The sequence below is a fragment of the Primulina eburnea genome, chromosome 15 (assembly GCF_022965805.1).
Source record: "Primulina eburnea isolate SZY01 chromosome 15, ASM2296580v1, whole genome shotgun sequence".
In the NCBI taxonomy this organism is placed as follows: domain Eukaryota; kingdom Viridiplantae; phylum Streptophyta; class Magnoliopsida; order Lamiales; family Gesneriaceae; genus Primulina; species Primulina eburnea.
The window spans coordinates 5,877,141-5,897,469 of record NC_133115.1 but is presented as its reverse complement, the minus strand read 5'-3'; the positions used below and the strand labels follow the sequence as shown (position 1 = coordinate 5,897,469).

Here is a 20,329-nt window from a genome sequence, read left to right as displayed (position 1 = left end):
TGCAGTAATTCATCTCTAACTTCTCTTCATATTGCCAGTCACCTCTCTTTATTTTATAATCAAGGTTGAGTTTAGATTAATGGGTTTGATTTGGATGACAGGATTTGACATTCGTTTTAGGTATATTAGTATTACGTTTAACAAAGTTAACAAAATGTGAATTTGAAATTTTATGCAACGTAATGTTTACACTACACTTGTTAAAATTAATCAAAACAAATTAACAATTGATAAAAAAATAATAAAAAATTAGAAATGCAGGAATTTAAGATGGTTAATTTGAATAAAAATATTAAATAAACATGCACTTGCTCAGAATAATTGACTGTAATAGAATATTGTATGGTCTATCCGCAAATTATCTGCTTTTTTATCTCTCCCCGTGTATACACACATTAGAACTCAGGCAAGAGTTGAAAACTAAAAACAGGCAGTGGCGTACAAACTTAGTAAACTACTCAAATGATTGTGCCTCCTAACATGGTTGTTTCATTAGCTATTATGAGAATAAATCGCAGGTAGTGTAAACTAGACTTTCAACATAAACTACTTTAATAAAGAAACAGCAATTTCAATAAGGAAAGAGTATATGGCAAGGAAAAAAGTTGAGAGAAAAATTAGGAGCTTCTAAGTCTGAGATTCTACGCTAAAAACTCATCCTGGGTTCAGCATGTCATGAGCCAGTTTGTCCCATTTTTCGGGTGTGGCTGCTAGCATCGAGGGGATCAATCTCCTGCATTTGTTCCAAAAGTATGATTGCTATAAACATTGGCAATGCTCAAGTCACAAGGCTGCTCAATCAGACAACCGCAATTCACTTGCAGAATGGGCGAAATGACACTTTTCTCCGTAAGTGCACAATCCTTTAGGAAAATTTTCACACATTTTTTTCTTATAATGATTCTGTGGGACACCTCGACCAAATGAACTCGCCGGCTTTTCTGGGCGGCTAGTTGAAGCACCAAGACTCCTGATAAGCTGTTGAACCATAGCACTAGCTTCTTTGATCTGATCAAATGTACCTTCAAGCTCGATGTTTCTCTGATTTGGATCAGTCTCGTGGTCCCTTATAGAAAGCTTAACCCCAGTTTGTCGACAAATCTGCTTTGAGTTTGCACCATTCTTACCAATAATAGGTCCAGCAAAAGAAGAGTCTATGCTAATCTTTGCTGTCGCTGATGCACCAAAGCTTCCCACGGATATTCCATGTGGCAACGATTCACGCCATCGGGATGAACCCATTGGTCCCAAACTGCGTGGATCTTCATAACCTGGAGTATTAGAATTTCCGAGCTCCATCTCGCTGTGCGCAAAGTGGCATTTGTCACCAAACCTGCACCCTTCGGGAGTGTTAATCCTGTTGCACATCTTTGTTTTCATGGTTGGAGCAGGACCATCAGGGAATTCTACATTTCTAGCAGGAACAGCATTACGGCCACTCATGTTTGCTAGCTGGGTATGTGCATTATAACCTGGAATATAATGCATGAAGTGGCAAGAATCGCCAAAAGCACACCCTGACGTGCTGCATCATAAGAAATAAAGGCACACAATTACAAACAAGATACAGAAAATTTGGCATCACAGCAGCAATCTAAGCTTTATATTGTTCCACAAACAGTGTGGCAAAATGAATGCATTAACTTTGCTGAATCATATGCTTACTGAAGGCGTCATTGGTCAACAAGAACAATAAGAAATTTAGTGTTCAGATGCTTATAAAATTGGCAGATACAAATAGAAGGAAGGGTTCGATTGGTGTACTTTTCTTTTGTTTTTGTATGTCAGTACAAGATGTTATTATTGATAGTTAATGCAATCAGCTTAGGTTCTTCAAGAAAACCAATTTTTTAAAATTGCAGCAACTCAAGAACTTCAAAGCCAAATAAATAATTTAATAAAACTGAGAGAGAGAGAGAGAGAGAATGGGATGACAAGAGCATGGTATAACAATTGAGCACAATAAAAATACTCGTAAATCGACATCAAAGATGTGTAAAATCGGGTTAACCAAAGCACAGAATAACAGTTTACAGGAACTGTAATAAAATAAGTTAACGAAAGCACAGAATAACCTTTTACAGGAACTGTAATAAAATAGCTAAGATAAATGTGAAACAATGATTATCATTTCCATTCATATTTGAGATAAGGAACTCCTGAAAAATAGATTTAACGATAAAAAGCATTTAAAATTCCTCCCGAGGGCAGAAAGAAACAAAAACCTCAATTTTACTCACTGGTTGGAAAGAGAGATGAGATTTTCATTATGTATATATCACAACAAAATCACATATTTGACCGCATAAAGTTCTTCCATTAACAGTCTAGGTGGTATGAATAAAACAACAACTCTGAGAGCCTTATTTTTTTAATGGATTTAGATTAGAACCTGAAAAACTTCGTGCATGGCTTTGATTTGCTTCCTACACCAGTAAAGGAGTCCATTTCTGTACGAGAAAATTAATTTCCTTAATTCAGTTCAATATTTCAATGACTTTCACATTCCATAACCTATAAAATATCCAGATACAGTTACCCCAACATAAATATCGTAAATTTAAATATCCAGTATGAGCTAATAAAGAAGAGAAGCTTTTGGATTTTAGTATGTACTGCAACTCGAAGCTAAAAATAAGCTCATTTTCACAAACACCCATTTCGACACTCCACGTTAAATAATCAATCCCAGCAGTCCAGCACTAGTCGTACACCAAATTCGAAAATTCTAAATCGATAGAAACATAAAGAAGCGAATATTTGGTAAAAAGAGACGAAAACGAAGATCAAACTCTAACCTTCCTTGGGCCGCTTGAAACCACCATTCCCGGAAAAATCAGCGTCTTGTCTTCCTCTTTTCCGTCCAGAATCCATAACCACTGCAAGCTCTTCTACACTACAACTGACACCTGAGAAAACCAAACTTTCTGATTATACGAAATCCTATTTGCTGCAAAGCTTCAGCCAAATGTATCGAAAGGAAAACCGTTTCAGGGCAGAGAAAAATTTGAGAATCAAAACCCTAGTTAGCCCGAGGGGTTTTGGGGGCGAGGATAAAACAGTGGCGGTCTCATTTCACTCCGCTGAAACTTTATTAATTTTGCAGTTCAGATATGTTCAAGAATTGGGCCGTTACCCTTATGGGCCCAATTAATCGGGCTCGGCCTGATTGTAAAAGTACTACTTTGATTTCAGATGGTACAATTCTAAATAATTAAAGATTTATTCAATTTTTTTTAGAAATATTCTAGATTTGTATGGATTTATGCAAATTTTTCAAATTTTAATTATGTTCACATTATCATATTATTTTAAAATATTTTGTTGAATCTAAATAAAAAAATATTGTCAGTTGTTCTTTTGCTAAGATTAGATTTTTGACCATACAAAACTTTTAAAAAATTTCCCTATATAGAATAAGTAGCATATATGGAGAACTATGGATGGTAGATAGTCATATCCTATTAGGACTTGAACTACACTTGCATGTATATATATGAGAATGAGATGTATCGTATAATTATATGTAAGATATTAATAGTGTGTGTGCACAATTTTTATAACATGTGCGTGTAGCACCTGTTTGTGTAAAAATAATAAAAAAATAAATTCTATGAAATCAAGCAATGTGAATCCTAAACTTGACTGTTAATCTATAGTAAATCTACTCACCAAAATAAAGAAATTGATGTAAATAACATTGGAAATTGAAGAAAACAAGCTATCAACATGATTTTATTTTCATAAATCACTGAATTCGCAAATATGAAAATTACAATAAAACTTGCTGAAATTTGTAATGAAAAAGACGTAAGCAACTTGGAAGTAAAATAAAAGGTTAAAAATTGTTTGAAGATGAAAACTAGAGATTTTGTAGAGAGAATTTGCATATTTTGTGCTGAGTTAAACTGTGTTTCATGTTGTCTGCCGATATCTTTCTTTTCTTCTACTTCTAGAGAGTCATTCCATTTCTTCCCGGAAAGAATATTCAAATGGGTGCTGAGTTGAACTATGTTGCATGTTGTCTGCCGATATCTTCCTTTTCTTCCATTTCTAGAGAGTCGTTCCATTTTTTCCACGATCTCACTCATTTGAATATTCTTTCCGCTTTTTAGAATTTAATTGATGTGCTTTCCAAGTGTAACTTTGCCAGCTAAAATTGATCTCCCTCAACATATTCTCTAAGGGCCATTGAAACTTGTTTCATGCACTATACATAAGCAATGTGTCCTGACGAAAATTTCAATCTTTGTTCGACATCTTCCTTAATGGAAAGAACTGAACAACCTCTTATTTATCCAGCTTTAATAGAAAACATCCCATCCTTCTGCATGTTATTACTTCTCGCTCAAGACTCTGTATAAATTCTTCAATTTGAATCAAAATTGTGCGGCTGTTTTGTTGTTCACACCAGATACATAAAGAATTCTTCTGTCTATTCAGGAGGAAATAAGTCAAGTCAATGTCTAACAATGAAATGGAGCTTCCTGTATTAAGAGAGTTTGTTATCTTTGAAAACATAATTAGTAAGTTGTACATCGTAAAATATTATAGTGAAAATTATTTTCATCTTGTCCGTGGTTTTTACCCTAAAAATTATAGGGGTTTCATGTAAATCTCGGTATCCAATTTATTCTTTATTTTCATATTTATTATCTCAAATTATCGCACATGAGACCAACAAGTGGTATCATAGCCTTGGTTTAAAATTTCTTAAAATTCTGACTCTAAGTATGCTTTGTGGTTGCAGCCTAGACTGATCTTCCACATTAGAAAAGATTTTTTGAGTTTTTTTTATTAAGGCGGGATTATTTTGTTCAGTCTAGTAAATTTTTGTAGACATAATTGCAGGCATGTACGAGATAACAATGTTCAACATAATCAATTTTATGTTGTGGAAAATAAAGATACAAGCAACTTTATTTTCGTACGTGAAAATAAAGATACAAGCAAATTTCTTTTCACTTTACTCTTGGTTTTTACCCTAATAATTTGTAGGGGTTTCACGTAAATCTTGATATCCAGTTTATTCTTTATTTTCATATTTATTATCTCAAATTATCGCACGTGAGACCAACAAGTAGTATCATAGCCTTGGTTTAAAATTTTCTTAAAATTCTGATTCTAATTATGCTCTTTGGTCGCAGCCTAGACTGATCTTCTACATCAGAAAAGACTTTTTGAGTTTTTTTTTATTAAGGCGGGATTATTTTGTTCAGTCTACTAAATTGTTGTAGACATAATGGCGGACATGTACAAGATAACAAAGTTCGATAGAAGCAATTTTATGTTGTGGAAAATAAAGATACAAGCAACTTTAAGAAAAGAAAATTGCTTGGCGTCTATTAGAGATAGACCGGTGGAAATCACGGACGATCAAAAGTGGAATGAGATGAATGATAATATTATTGCCAATTTACACTTGGCTATAGCAGATGAAGTACTGTCAAGTATCTCTGAGATAAAAACAACCAAAGTTATCTGGGATACTTTGACAAAGATGTACGAGTTCAAGTCGCTACACAACATGATTTTTTTAAAGAGAAGGCTTTATACTCTTCGGATGGCGGAAACCTCATCGATGACCGATCGTATCAATACACTAAGGGAGTGTTTGGCTGGCAGGATTAGAGGGTATTATTTTTTTTATCCTGCCTAGTCATCTGTTTGGTACGCGTGATTATTTAACCAATTCAATCCCTCCTATGAATGGATTAGGTTATATTAGGTAGGTTAAAATAATATCTCCTAACTCCCTAGGATTATTTATCCAACTCTTAATACCTCCTATTTTTACCCCTCTATTATATTCAAACTCACAACCACTTCTCGCCACCTACCGCTGCCGCCGCCACGACCCCCGCCGGCCTACCACCGGCCGACCGCCGACGGCCGCCGGCCGCCCGCCCGCCGGCTGGCCGTTTCCGGCCGTCGCCCCCGTCAGCCGTTTCCGACCGACCATTTCCGGCCGGCCCCCGCCGCCACTGTCGCCAATGCCGCGAAGGGGAAGGGCAATTTTGTCTTTTCATCAAAAAATTCAAAATTATCCTACACTTAAAAATCTTACCAAACATAATATTATTTTACACCATATATTACAATCCTACCACAATCATTTTCTTCATCATTTACATACTAATCATTAATTTATCCTATCTTTCCAACCAAACGTAGCCTAAATACTATATTTGCCCAACTCACTTCTATGTGACATAAAATAGAGGAAAATGAACGTGCAGAGCTTCTACTTCAAAGTATATCAGATTCATTGATCAACTTATCATCAACATAACCAACAATATTCTTATGGACTCTCTAAAATTCGACGATGTCTTAACTGCAGTTCTCGGAGAAGAAATTCGACACAAGAATAAAGAAGATAGGTTGGTAACTTTGAAGCAGACAGAGGCTTTACCGATGATAAGAGAAAGATTTATGGACCATGACTATAGTAGGAGCCAAAGACGAGGTAGACCAAAGTCGAGAAGTAAGAAGAAAAATATTTATTGCTTTAAATGTGGTGGCAAAATGGAACTTCAAGAAAGAGTGTACGAGTATCGAGAAAAGTTCTCAAGGAAATGTGGCCAGCACTTCAAGCGGTGGTGAAATATTATTCAGCGAATCAGCAACGGATGCAGAAGGCATATACAAATTTTGTGATACGTGGATTATGGATTCAGGAGCGACGTGACACATGACGTCTTGAAGAGAATTGTTTGTTCATTATGAACCAATCTCAGGAGGATATGTATTCATGAGAAATGATCATGTCTTGAAAATCGCTGGGATCGGTACCATCAAAATAAAAATGTTTGATGACACCATTCGCACTATACATGAGGTATGACATGTGAAGGGACTGACGAATAATCTTTTGTCTTTGGGGCAATTGGATGACATCGGGAGCAAAACCCGTATCGAGAATGGGATCATGAAAATTGTGAATGGTGCGCTTGTGGTTATGAAGGCGGAAAAAGTTGCTGCAAATCTATATGTACTTTTGGGAGAAACACACAAAGAGGCGGAACTAGCCATTGCATCAATTGGTTCACGAGAAAAATTAACAATGTTATGGCATAGAAAGCTCGGGCATATGTCAGAACGAGAGTTGAAAATTCTCTCAGAACGGAAGCTGGTTGGAATTAAAAAAGTGTCATGACCTTTTTTTGAGCATTGTGTTACCAGCAAACAACATAGATTAAAGTTTGTCACTTCTACTGCCAGGAGAAAAAGCATATTGGAGCTGATTCATTCGGATGTTTGGCAAGCACCGGTTGTATCCCTAGGAGAAGAGAGATATTTTGTCTCGTTCATTGATGATTTCTCTAGGAGATGTTGGGTGTATCCAATCAAGAAGAAATAAGATGTTTTCCAGATCTTCAAAGATTTCAAAGCATGGGTTGAACTTGATTCTGAAAAGAAAATCAAGTGTCTGAGAATTGACATTTGAGGAAAATATACCAGTGACGAATTTGATGCATATTGTCAACATGAGGGCATCAAAGACAGTTCACGACGGCTTACATACTTCAACATAATGAGTAACAGGAGCGGATGAATAGAACCTTGTTGGACAGTACAAGAGCTATGTTGAGAACTGCAGGTCTAGACAAGTCATTTTGGACGGAAGCAGTCAAAACCGCTTGTTATATTATCAATCGTTCTCCTTCAATGGCGATTGATCTGAAGACCCCAATGGAGATGAGGACTGGGAAGCCGGCTGATTATTCTCATTTGCATACATTTGGAGTTCATGTGTACGTTCTGTACAATGAGAAAGAAAGATCGAATTTGGATTCGAAATCCAGAAAATGAATCTTCTTAGGTTATGCTGATGGAGTAAAGGGGTTTCGCTTGTGGGATCCTACTGTTCACAAGTTTCTCACCAGCGTAGATGTTATCTTTGAGGAAGATAAAGTAAAAGGAGACAAAGACACACTGAATTAAGAAACTATTATATTTCAGGGGGAAAATAGACAGACGAAGGTCAAATTTCTTGTGAAGCAGTACCAGAGTACGAAGAACAAGGACATGTTGAATCTGAGGTTTTCAATATGAGGCAGTCAAATCGAGACAGAAAACCACCAAGTTGGCTTTCAGATTATGTCACTGAAAGCAATCTTGCATATTGTCTATTATCAGAGGATAGTGAACCATCGAGTTTCCATGAAGCCACCCAAAGCTCGGATGTATCATTGTGGATGATAGCAATGCAAGAAGAGTTGGAACCATTAGACAAGAACGAAACTTGGGATCTTGTTACACTACCACGAAGGAGGAAAATCATTGGTAACAGATGGGTCTATAAGATCAAGCGTGATGACAATAATCAAGTGGATCGGTATCGTGCTAGATTGATGGTAAAAGGATATGCTCAGAAAGAAGGCATTGACTTCAATGAGATATTTTCTCTTGTGGTTCAGCTTACAAGAGTCAGAGTAGTTCTGGCATTATGTGTGGTGTTTGACCTACATCTAGAACAGTTGGATGTAAAAACAGTGTTTCTTCATGAAGATCTTGAAGAAGAAATCTATATGCCCCAGCCAGAAGGTTTTGCGAAAAAAAAAAGACAAAGTGAACTTGGTTTGTAGGTTGAACAAATCTCTGTACGGTCTCAAACAGACGACGAGGTGTTGGTACAAGAGATTTGATTCCTATATATTTAGCCTTGGATACAACAGACAGAGTGCATACCCTTGTACAAATTTCAAGAGGTCTGGTGATGATTGTATCATTTTGTTGTTGTATGTGGGTGACATGTTGGTAGCAGGCCCTACAAAGATCGGGTTCAAGGATTGAAGGCACAGTTGGCTAGGGAATTTGATATGAAGGACATGGGACCAACAAACAAGATTCTAGGGATGCAAGTTCATTGGGATAGAAGTAACAGAAAGATTTGGCTTTCCAAAAAAATTATTTGAAGAAAATCTTGCAACGCTTGAACATGCAAGATAGTAAGCCAATTTTGACCCCTCTTCCTGTTAACTTCAAGTTATCTTCCGAGATGTGTCCTAGCAGTGAAGTAGAGAGGATGGAGATGTCTCGAGTACCATATGCATCAGCAGTGTGAAGTTTTATGTATGCCATGATTTGTACAAGACCGGACATTATTCAACCAGTGGGAGCAGTTAGTCGGTATATGACGAATCCTGGACGAGAGCATTGGAGCACTGTCAAGAGGATCCTTAGATACATTAAGGGTACCTCAAATGCTGCATTGTGTTATGGAGAATCGGATTTTACACTCAGGGACTATGTTGATTCAGATTATGCATGTGATCCAGATAAAAGGAAATCTGTTACTGGTTATGTATCTACACTTGCGAGGGGAGCAGTAAGCTAGGTTTCAAAACTGCAAACAGTCGTGGCGTTATCTACGACGGAAGCAGAATATATGGCAGCTACTCAAGCTTGCAAGGAGGCAATATAGATAAAAAGGTTATTGGAGGAGATCGAGCACAAACAAGAGAATGTTTCTTTGTTTTGTGACAGTCAGAGTGCCTTGCACATCGCAAGGAATCCAGCCTTTCATTTCAAGACGAAACACATTGGAGTTCTATTTCACTTTGTTCGAGAAGTAGTAGAAATAAGTGTGAAGATGCAGAAGATCCATACAAAAGAGAACATAGCTGATTTTTTGACCAAGCCAATTAACATTGATAAGTTTGAGTGGTGTAGATCCTTAAGTAGCCTAGTAGAAACGTAAGCAGCAGATAATGGCAAGAATGAAAGGATGTGTGGAGATGTCTTGATTCTCAATCAAATCTACAAGTAGGAGAAATGTCGGCAATATGCATTAAATGAGGTAGGGACACATTTATAAACAAATTTTGCAGGCTTCGAAATTTTAAAACAAGGTTGGCAAAATTTTGACGAAGGATATTCAGACGAATAACGTGTTATATACGTATTTTCACGCTGACGGTGAGCTCTATAAAATAGAGCTCCCTCTCCTCATTTCATATCATCCATTCTTCGAGTTTTCTCTCATCTTATAGAATTTGACTTATTAGTTCTATAATATTTGTGTATATAACCCACAAAAATATGATGATGATACGAAACACGGCGATGAGAAACCCTCGGCTGAAATTTCCTCCAAAAACCGAAGTTTTCCTCTTGCAAAAACGTGTGTGTGCCGTGTGTTTAGAGGGTGCTAGGAGTCTTGTGAAAATTAGGGGAAGGGGGCGTGCGTATATAAAAATATGGGGCAGGGTTTTGGGCTTAATATTTGATAATAAAACTTGTGTACAGGTTTGGGCCCATTAGTATGTTATACTAGACCCAATAAGCCCAATAGTGCAATTAAAACTTATTTCTTTTAGAAAGTTCGTGAAATTATTAGCTGAGTTGTCAAAAAAGTTCGTAACTTTGTTGAAAATCGAATATCGATAAAAATTACGTCTCGACGTATAAAATCACCTAAAAACTCTTTTTTTTTTCAAAAAATAATAAAAAACATCAACCTTATTTTAAATAATTAAAAACAATTTTCTAATAAAAATATTTTTCATTTTTCAGTCATCGGTCTCCGTTCCTCAATCGCAACTCGAATAACCTTCAAAAGTACAGTTTTATGCCTTCAAGTAGAAAACTACTTTAAAGCCATATAAACATATCAATTTAGCAATTAAAATAATTTAATTAGCTATTTCTCATTTTCCCTGAATTTGCATGCTATTGGATTACGTCGTCTTAATTTTGGACCTTACACGAACACCGAGAAATAAATATCATACAAGACAAAGTGCTACATGTGTGAAACCACCTCTTGAACTTGCGGGACGAAGTGATACATCACAAGAGTCATCTCTTGAACCCGTAGGAATCATCTCTAGATTCTCGGCACTAGTAGATCAAGAGTCAAGAGGTGACGTGATTGTAATACCTAGACCCACATGGAAAACTTGTAAATTTAAAATGTATTTATAATAAGATACGATTGAATTAAATAGTAACTTGAGTGAAACATTTTCATAAAAAAATGATTGATACAAAATAATTGATATAATGGCTCATTGTAAAATCATTCTACACATGCTTGAGCTCGAGTGTGAAAAAAAAAATTTGTGTCGACATGCTTTTTTTATTGGAATGCATGGGATTTTTAGTTGTAGTAAAATGTATTCTCGTGATGAAAAGTGGCATGCTTATTTATTAAGAATTTTAATTTTTCATATTTAAGGGGGGAAAAAAGCAATCAACATTTAATAGGTCGATAAATTGTTGTTTTATCAAAAATTATTGTTAATGGCAATGATGCAACTTATTTTACCAAAAGTTATAAATAATAATAATTGTGCAACTCAAATATTTTAAACAATACAACAGCTAAAACGTCATGGTTCGATCTTTTTTAACAATGACAATTATTGCACCCAACAATCTTCCTCTCTATAATTGCATTTCTTGAAAAAAAATATGAATCAAACTCGTAACCTTACATTTGATATCAATTATATGACCAATATTTGTCATTTTATTTGACCAAAATTATAGTCAATAATAACGATACAACTCAAATATTTTAAATCATATAATAACTCAAACAAATCAAATATTTTAAATCATATAATAACTCAAACGCAATCATTCAATTACTCTTGGATGATATTAATATATTTCGATTATTCTGGACAATCTTTTAAATATTATTGTTGGCAAAAATTAATTTTGTTCAATTTTTTTTATTATTATTGTGTAAATATGACGCTTAATTTTACTTTTTCCCATTTTAACCATGGCCCTTACATGTAAATAACACCTGTTTCTTTTAGAATTGAAATCAAATATCAAACAACTGTTTTAGAATTGAAATTAAAACAAAGCTAAAAACTATCGTTTCATTTATTTTTGTTTTTCCGTTGGTAACAAAAAAGCAGAACAAAAATCTTAAAACAAATGATAACAAGAAGCCAACTGTGATGATTTTACACAAACACTAACCTGTTATAAAGGGAAAAAAAATGTAAACGCCACCCCATCTACGACTGAGCCTTTGCTAAATTAGTCGACTATAATAATCCAAGTACAAGGAAAGGTTACTAAGATATATAAAATTATACAACAGAGTTAAACAATGTTACCATCGCTTCTCTTTCTATATGCAATTTCATGACATGAATGACGCTGTTCGATTCAAAACACTCCCTTTTTCTGCACCATCCCCCATGGAAGCTCTGGCTCCTTCCCATTCATTTTTCATCCACGATAGTCTTGCAACTTACTCTCTCTTTGCTTGCCCGTGTAAGAAGTGGCAACCCTCTTCTGTCACAAAATGGCCAAAAAAAAAGTTGATTGGATACTCATTAAGGAAGTTTTATGACAACAGAGATCATGAATAAAACTTCACAAAAGAAATACTACAACAGAAGTATGGAGTTACAGAGCTTTTATGAGAGAATAGATCACAATACCATGTGATGACTCCAAGATGTAAGGTATAAAACTCCAAGGCAAAAATTACCATATTGTTGTCGATATGATAAACCAGAAAAAACATAGGGATAACACAAACATATACCACTTTCATCGTCAGAAATGTCTGCAAGCTTCGCAATGGCATCAGTTAGTGCCTGTTCATGGTCCTGATAAGATAAAGATAACATCGATAAGCCAATCTAAACAAAAGTTCAAATTTAGGGGAAAAATAGCAGATATTGGTGTTCTGTCTAACCTTCAGCACTTTCATTGCTTTCTCCATCTCCACAGGGTCTGGATGACTAGCACCAAAAACCCTCTCCACCTGTCAAATCTCAACAATCAATTGATAGCACATGGCATTTTCTGAGTACTGTGAGCAACTGTTTGGTACCTCCTTAATTAGACCATCAGTTTGAAGCAACTGTATATCATCTCGCGCTTTCTTTCCAATGCCATTCTGTGTTGGTGGAAAGCCCTTTCTGGATTGACTTTTTGTTAGCCCTCTTCCTCTTCCTGCACCTGGAACAATGTCTCTCCCAACAGCCCGATCCAACCCATGGCCTGGTCCTCCATAACCTTCATCCCATTGTATATCTTCAGGAGAAATCTTCATAGCAAAAACAGCCAAAATAAGAAAGATATCTTTGTTTTTCAAAAATTGAACAATAAATTGTTTTCTAATTTCTTCCAGTAAATTTTCCTCTAGTTTTTGTTCCATGGTGCTGCCACTAGCAGTCTACTACACAAAAAGGAAACTTGCACTACGGCTTGTAGAGACTACTCACATACCAATAGTCAGCTAGGCTTCAATTTTCCTTTTTCCATTTCGTTGCAATTCATATGGGGATTAAGTGGTCAGGAAAAGATTTATATCAAACATAAGATTTACCTTATTCCAAGACATCGTAAGCATCATATAACATTTCTACTCCTTACTCTAACGACATTACCATATACATCAAGTAATTATGTGACAAGATCATTGGTTGCAATGCAAGGACATATATCAGTGACTACAACATGAGAACATGTGTCTCAATGTAAAACCAATTTACATAGCATTGCACATTAAAACTTGGTAGCAAGTACGCACTCGAAAAAGTAAAATCTTTGGCCCCACCATTATTTTTCAAGAATTATAGCGCTTTCACAATAATGCAAGCAACACCAACCCAGATAAGACGGTCATTCATTGTTATGAAAAAAATATACAGAATAAAAATTATTTTAACATGAGCAAATGATAACATCACAAAAATGCACAATGTAGAATGATTCCCAAGGAAATTGAGAAGCCAATGACTAGAAAAATCTAATGGTCTCAAGTCTCAAGGGAATGACGTGAGTCAATTCTGACCATAAAGTATAAACCTGTTGCAAAGATCAATTTTGAGCTTTTTAAGTTTTAACTACACTTTAAAAAGGAAAAAACTAACCAAACACCACTTTTTTTCCAACAAAAGCACATTAAAAAAATATATGCTAGGAAAGTTTTTTCAGCCAAAATACAAAGAAGTGAAACCGAGGATGTAAATTCACATCATATCTCAATCATGACTCCATTTAAAGAGGTGACATGAAAGGAAACCTAAAAATTTATGATTTCATGATCAGAATCTAACAATTACATGATCTATAAAAGAATAATTCAAAGCAAAGGTTCCACCTGTGTGATTATTTACACTATGATTCTTAAGTAGTCTTTTCCTCACCAATATTATGGTTGAATAGTGAACGTTGGTTTGAAAGAAATAATTTAAAAACGGAAACTATTGAAGAACTTGTGAACACATCAAGCTATTGCTAAATGTAGGTACCGAATTCATCAACATTGAATTCAATATTTTGTGTTAACACACAACACATCAATAGCAAAGAAATGGTGAAATGGATAAAGAATCCCATAGAATACCATTTTCAACAGATATACAACAGGAGAAAAAAGTGTGTATATACCTCTGACAGGTTAACCCATTCCCATGTTTCATGTGGAGTGCCTATATCGTACATGAGAGCATGTAGGCCCTGGAAAACCATACAGCAAAAGTTAATCATAAATTGACATAATCGAAGTCGTCAAATCACAAGAAATTTAGATATACCTCATCAGGATTATAATTAGTTATTACAGCTTCATAGAAACATTTATCATCAGGCCATCTGGTTCTGACTTTCCTTCCAATCAATGGATCAAATGAAGCACCTTCTGCAAGCCCATTTGCTGCAAGGCCACCAGTTGAAATGTGGTTACCAAATTTACCTCTTCCAGTTGGACCAGAGGGATACTGCATTTTCATTGACGATGCCACGGCTGGTACCTGACCCATAAAACATATTGTAACTGAAAATCAGTACCAGCAGATTGCAGAAGAATTAAACTGAGCAAATAATGAATCCTACACTCACAGTTTTATGCTTTTTGCCTTTTGCACCCATCGTGGGCCCACGCTTTGCAGCTGATGAAGACGGCTGGTTTGCTGTAGCCAGCACCTGTGGGTGGAAAGCAGGTGATGGCGCACCAAAGGACTGAGAAGGTAGTGAAGGAGCTATCTTCTGTTTTTTACGAGAAGCTGAGACGGAAGGACTGGGTATTGGATCATGGACAGCTTGACTGGTACCTCGCATGGATGGTTGAAGCCCAACAGACTGTCTCCACTCCCTGATTTTTAACCCCATAATTTTTGTACGAAAATGAAGAAAGCATGAGTTACATCATTAAACTTGAAAACAGGATATGGTTCCCATAAAAGGAAAAACTTGCCCAAACCTTATTCTTCGGATTGTTTCATCTGCGTTGACCCTACTAAGAAGATCCCTGTGTTCTTCATTTGATAATCTCAATTCTCTTCTGAGTTCTGTAATTAAACCTTCCTTCTCCTGAAAAAATCATCATTCAGTCACATCTCATCAAATTTTCATGCCAAAATTCACATGATGAATGTGATAAAAATTACCCAAGTAATGGCATCAGCTTGAGCTTTAAAGGCTCTTAGAATTGAAATGTACGCTTCTTGCTCAAGCTGATGAATTTTAGCTTCCATATCAGTCTCCTCATACACCCTGGGATATGGCACTGAACCAAAGTTAGCAGGCCTTCCATTACCGGAAATGCGGCCACCTCGTGACATTCTATTTTGATGTGGTGGCGGAAAATCATCATCAGTTCCTACAACGGCGATGGAGCGGGAAAAAATCACAAATTTTGCCGAACAAGGCACATAAAACCAAATGCTAAAAATTCCCATGGCAAGTGGAATAACAAACATGTAATCTGAACTCAGGTTGCTCTTAAATCTACAATTATTATAACATGTGATTCTCTCGAATACCCCAATTCTTACATCATATTCACCTTCCCAAATATGCACAATACAATAGTATTGGCATATGCTTTTAAGTCAAAATGTAAGGTGATCCAACACAATATTTTGAATCATAAATAAATTCCAATATTCATAATATAAGGGACAAAACCAACTTAATAAGGATCAGGAGATCAGCTTATCTAACCTACATCGGTACCAGACAACAAAGAAAGTACAACAAAGTATATTGAAAACTAAAGTAAACTAATACTAGGGATCCAAGTTATTGACATCAAAAGAGATTATTCTCCCCAAAAATCACAGTAATGGAATGGAACAAAAAAGTCAGAGAACAAGAAAAGGATCTGCCGCACAACAACTTAAGTTGCACCTGTTTCCAAGAATATAAAACACGTCTCTGTGGGTTAGAGCATTGCAAGAGCTGAGGCTAGTGTGGGTCAATCCAAAGTCAATAAAACAGCTTCTCATTATGGATTTGGGACAGCCAAAAAGGGTATAGAGGAAGAATATTTTGGCAAACAGTGGTTCAATGCATTTGTTGGACGGTATGGTTGGAAAGAAACCGAAGAATCTTTGAAGACACTGAGGAAAATTCAGAAAAATGTTGGGATAAAATCAAGATCAACATAGCATTATGGCTTGGAAATCACAAAGACTTTACGAATGTCTCCTTCTTTGACTTAATGAGACATTGGGAACTTGTGTATTGCTAGATTATTCTCTAGATTTTTCCGTATTGCATTGTTAAAGTGTTGAGATGTGTTGAGTGACATTAGACAGTGGACTACTAGTCCACTCATGTAATCCTTTATCCTTTATTATTAATAAATAATCGTTTCCTATAAAAAAAAAAGGTTATAGTATGTACCACCCAACAATGAAGACTTTGGTCAACCAATGTAATGCATTAAAAGAAGCACAAGTTCCAAAAGAGACGTGGAACAGTAAAGTGTGAAAATGAATGTGCATTTATTTTGAAATTGGTAATAATTATGTCCGTGGATGACTTAACGTAGTATATAGTTCACAATTATGTCAGTGGATGACCAGAAAGAAAAGGATCAGACAAGGCGAATTGGGAAAAAATGATCAAACAATCTCCAAACAATTATAAGCTCACATTCACGAGTCAAACGTAGTATAATAGTAACCTAACCTAAAACATAATGTATGCATATGAATATAGTCCCACTACTCCCCTAATAGCAAGCGTTAATAAAACAAAATCTACTAATGCTTCATTTCGACCAAAAATCAGTAAATTTTCACAAGTACCAATTGGAGTTCATCAACCATATAAAATTTTATACATGAAAATAACTGAAATTGCATAAAAACTTTTTTTTTATTTCTTCTCATTTGAAAGCTGATCCTTCTCCTCGGAGTTAGCATAATTCGTTCTGCCAGGTATCAAAATACTAAAACAATATTTTGTTGGTACGTAAAGCCTCAAACAAACACCAATTGAAAGAAGAAGCTTTTAATGAAACATATGGTACAATCAAGGGACGCATGGGATCAAACCATATCCTTTCTCGGTCAAAATTCATCAACCTAAACTTATTTTTACTTTTCTTCCCAGTCACATCATGAAAATCTGCAATATCTTTTTCAATCTTTGATCATTCAATAACTGCAAATTCTGAAAACCATGTGTTTGTCCTATCTTCTCATTATCATTAAATTTTTCTAAACATTTCAGAAATTATTTAACAAACCTATCGAGTTGGTAACAGACAATCACACTGAACCATAAATTTCCCAGATATGCAAAATAACCAAACTTTTACGAGAATACAGAAAGTTTTGCAAAAGGTCATCAACAAATAAATTATCAAATAATATTGCAACAAATAATTTGATATAACGCCCGAAAAGATAAAGTCAAAATGACTGCTTTAATCAAATACCCCTAACCTTTTCCAATTTCAAACTAGAAACATCTCAAGAAATTCTCAAGTGGAAAAGAAAGTTGTAAAGTTCCAAGCCAAAAGGTCAAGCTACAAAATATAGCAAAATCCTGTTTTTCGAAGGAACACCCAATACTTCATACCCCAACGTTTAATTGAACTGACATAACAAACATAGTTAATAAAACCCTCATCAAGACAACAATGCACATAACTTCCACAAGACCTGATCCCCATTTTTGAAACCCCAACTCCAATTAACTACGAAAATCGATTTAAACACGATTTACTAGCTGTAACCGAATCTTCATGCACTTCAGAGAGTATTACAAACCGCTGCTGTCGTACGGCTCGTAGTCCATAGCCAGCTTTTGCTTTTACTTTTGCACACCGAAATCGAAATATGTCGCAGCTCAAAAAACGAAACCCTAGAATTTCACCTCGAAACTACAGAAGCTCGCAGAAAATGCTACTAAAGATCGCAACTTTACCAAGTTAACACAACGAAAAGAGCATAATACGAGAGGCGTCGAATCGATTTTGTGTAATTTGCGAGCTTTTCGAGTTTGCGCACGCGTACGCGAATTGGGTCTACGAAATTAGGTTAAGGATTGTGGGGTTTGAGTCCACGCTTGTTCGCACGTGCTAATTAGGGAAGAATCGGACGATGAATTATTATTAATTAATTAGAAGTTTATACCTTAAAGTTTATTTTAATTATAATCATTCTACAATTTAATTTTATATATATATATATATATATATATTAAATTCATCATATCACAACATTAAATAAAGTTATTCTCATATGAGACGATCTCACAAATCTGTACATACCAGACAGATTGGGCAGATCCATACTTATAGTGAAATGTAATATTTTTTACATTAAAAGTAATATTTTGCATCTATTCTCAAAATTAATCCGTGAGACGGTCTCATGTGAGTTTTTGTATTACATATTAATAATATACTATGTCAGAGTTAAAAAATATTTATGTCTAAGAAAAAACCTTATTTTAAAGAATTGATTCAATTAATATTAATATTAATATAAATATATTGTTAAAAATTAATATAAGAATAAAAATCCAAAATATTAAAGTAAATTATTTTAATTTCAAAAATAAAACGATTTCTTGATCGAAAAATAAGTCAGGCACGTTTTTTAAATTATAAATTTAAAATCTTTCATATCCTAGCATTAAAATTTACCCATTTATACGATTATTTTTTTATTATTATTTTAGTCCTTTAAACATTAGGGTGGATGATTTAAATAAAAAAAAAATTGCCAGAAATTTAGAGTCTGAGGGGATGGTACGCAATGAACTAATGATACCAATGCGTTTGTGAAAAAAAAAAAAAAAAAAAAAAAAAAAAAAAAAAAAAAACTCCAGCATTTTTGTTGTATACATCACTATTATTAATAAGGCAAAAACTTGTGTGAGACTGTCTCACGGATCGTATTTTGTGAGACGGATATCTTATTTAGGTCATCCATGAAAAAATATTATTTTTTATGCTAAGAGTATTATTTTTTATTGTAAATATCGGTAGGGTTGACCCGTCTCACAGATAAAGATTCGTGAGACCGTCTCACAAGAGACATACTCTATTAATAAAACAATACAAATATCATATAAACCTCTCAATAATTAACCAAAAATACACGTTCGAAGAATGAAAATAAATTTTATTTATATTTTGTCATCATTATAATTTATTTTTGTTGCTCTTTGTCGGTACTCCAACCAAAGTCTTCATCAATTAACCGAATGGAAGATTTATATCTGAATGACATTATAATTATTTATATTGAAATAGGTATATTTTGTAAGGTAAATTGTTGATAAATCTCCAAACCACAACTCAAATTTATTTTAACTCTCTGAATCTAAAAACATTTGCACAAACTCTCTAAAAAAATAAAAATGACAAAAATACATTTATATCTGACGACACATACTTATTTTAGCCTAGTCATATAACACATAAGTGCATCAAAAGACATCCGAACGATGATCAAGTCATGGTACCTCATACATGTGAACTCGGAGATGACAATTGTACCAAGGTGCTAGGGTGAATAACCGTGATGTGGAGCAATGTCTACAAGTTGTACTACCCGAGCTTTTACTACCTGGACTTAGCTATGACCCGGCTCCTTCTGAACACTGCTCGGTTTGCTCAACTTTTCTGACTACTCAAAACCCGAACTAAAGATGACCCGGATATATCCGGGATATCATCACTATGAGTCTTTGTTTTCACTTAATTAAGTATAAATGTACTTGTACTGATGTTATATGTCGAATTTTTTTATTATTCAATAAAATGTATATTATTTAATTATTAAAAAATTGAATATCACTTATTTTATAAAAATATATGCACAATAAATTTTATTTTTTATATTAGTTCAAGGATTATGATACAGACACAATTGAAACACAATGATTTTTGTTGAAACTAAATTTATGTTCATCGAACCGAAAAAATATTTTTAAAATAATAACTATTGTTTTATCAATTAATTAATAATTTACTAAGTTAAACAACTTTCATGTTGCCAATATTATAAATTATATAAGTTTTATTGTATATGGAAGATCCCATCTTAATTGCCAGCGCAAGGGATTCCCCATAATTGATTAACTCTTTGAAATC

The 20,329-nt window shown here is 34.8% G+C and overlaps 2 protein-coding genes across 4 annotated transcripts; both read right to left on the bottom strand.

The window, feature by feature from the left end:
* Positions 1-466: 466 nt before the first annotated feature.
* LOC140814890 (zinc finger CCCH domain-containing protein 14-like) lies at positions 467-3,078 on the bottom strand. Of its 2 annotated transcripts, XM_073173986.1 has the most exons (3): positions 2,799-3,078; positions 2,393-2,450; positions 467-1,525 (listed from the first exon to the last, which is right to left on the bottom strand). In XM_073173986.1, the coding sequence occupies exons 1-3, from the start codon at positions 2,872-2,874 to the stop codon at positions 796-798; spliced, it is 864 nt and encodes a 287-aa protein (XP_073030087.1). In that variant the 5' UTR covers positions 2,875-3,078; the 3' UTR covers positions 467-795. The 2 variants fall into 2 exon arrangements, with proteins under 2 accessions (XP_073030087.1, XP_073030088.1); XM_073173987.1 differs by lacking the exon at positions 2,393-2,450.
* An 8,814-nt stretch (positions 3,079-11,892) lies between these two features.
* Positions 11,893-18,297, bottom strand: LOC140814086 (protein EMSY-LIKE 3-like). Of its 2 annotated transcripts, none has more exons than XM_073172953.1 (10): positions 17,994-18,297; positions 15,378-15,589; positions 15,191-15,300; positions 14,830-15,082; positions 14,526-14,741; positions 14,380-14,448; positions 12,815-13,030; positions 12,677-12,745; positions 12,524-12,587; positions 11,893-12,264 (listed from the first exon to the last, which is right to left on the bottom strand). In XM_073172953.1, exons 1-10 carry the CDS (start codon positions 18,019-18,021, stop codon positions 12,224-12,226), a joined length of 1,278 nt encoding a protein of 425 aa, XP_073029054.1. In that variant the 5' UTR covers positions 18,022-18,297; the 3' UTR covers positions 11,893-12,223. The 2 variants fall into 2 exon arrangements, with proteins under 2 accessions (XP_073029054.1, XP_073029052.1); XM_073172951.1 differs by having other exon boundaries at positions 11,893-12,267; positions 17,994-18,296.
* Between the last annotated feature and the right edge of the window lie 2,032 nt (positions 18,298-20,329).

Excerpts from the sequence above, each read along its gene's own strand:
- LOC140814890 (XM_073173986.1), bottom strand. The coding sequence starts at position 2,874 with ATGGATTCTGGACGGAAAAGAGGAAGACAAGACGCTGATTTTTCCGGG. Across the intron at positions 2,451-2,798 it reads TTTCAAGCGGCCCAAGGAAG|AAATGGACTCCTTTACTGGT; the intron begins GTTAGAGTTTGA and ends TTTCTCGTACAG. Across the intron at positions 1,526-2,392 it reads CCATGCACGAAGTTTTTCAG|CACGTCAGGGTGTGCTTTTG; the intron begins GTTCTAATCTAA and ends CTTATGATGCAG.
- LOC140814086 (XM_073172951.1), bottom strand. The coding sequence starts at position 18,021 with ATGGACTACGAGCCGTACGACAGCAGCG. Across the intron at positions 12,746-12,814 it reads CTGATGGTCTAATTAAGGAG|GTGGAGAGGGTTTTTGGTGC; the intron begins GTACCAAACAGT and ends GAGATTTGACAG. Across the intron at positions 12,268-12,523 it reads CATTTCTGACGATGAAAGTG|AAGAGGGTTGCCACTTCTTA; the intron begins GTATATGTTTGT and ends ATTTTGTGACAG.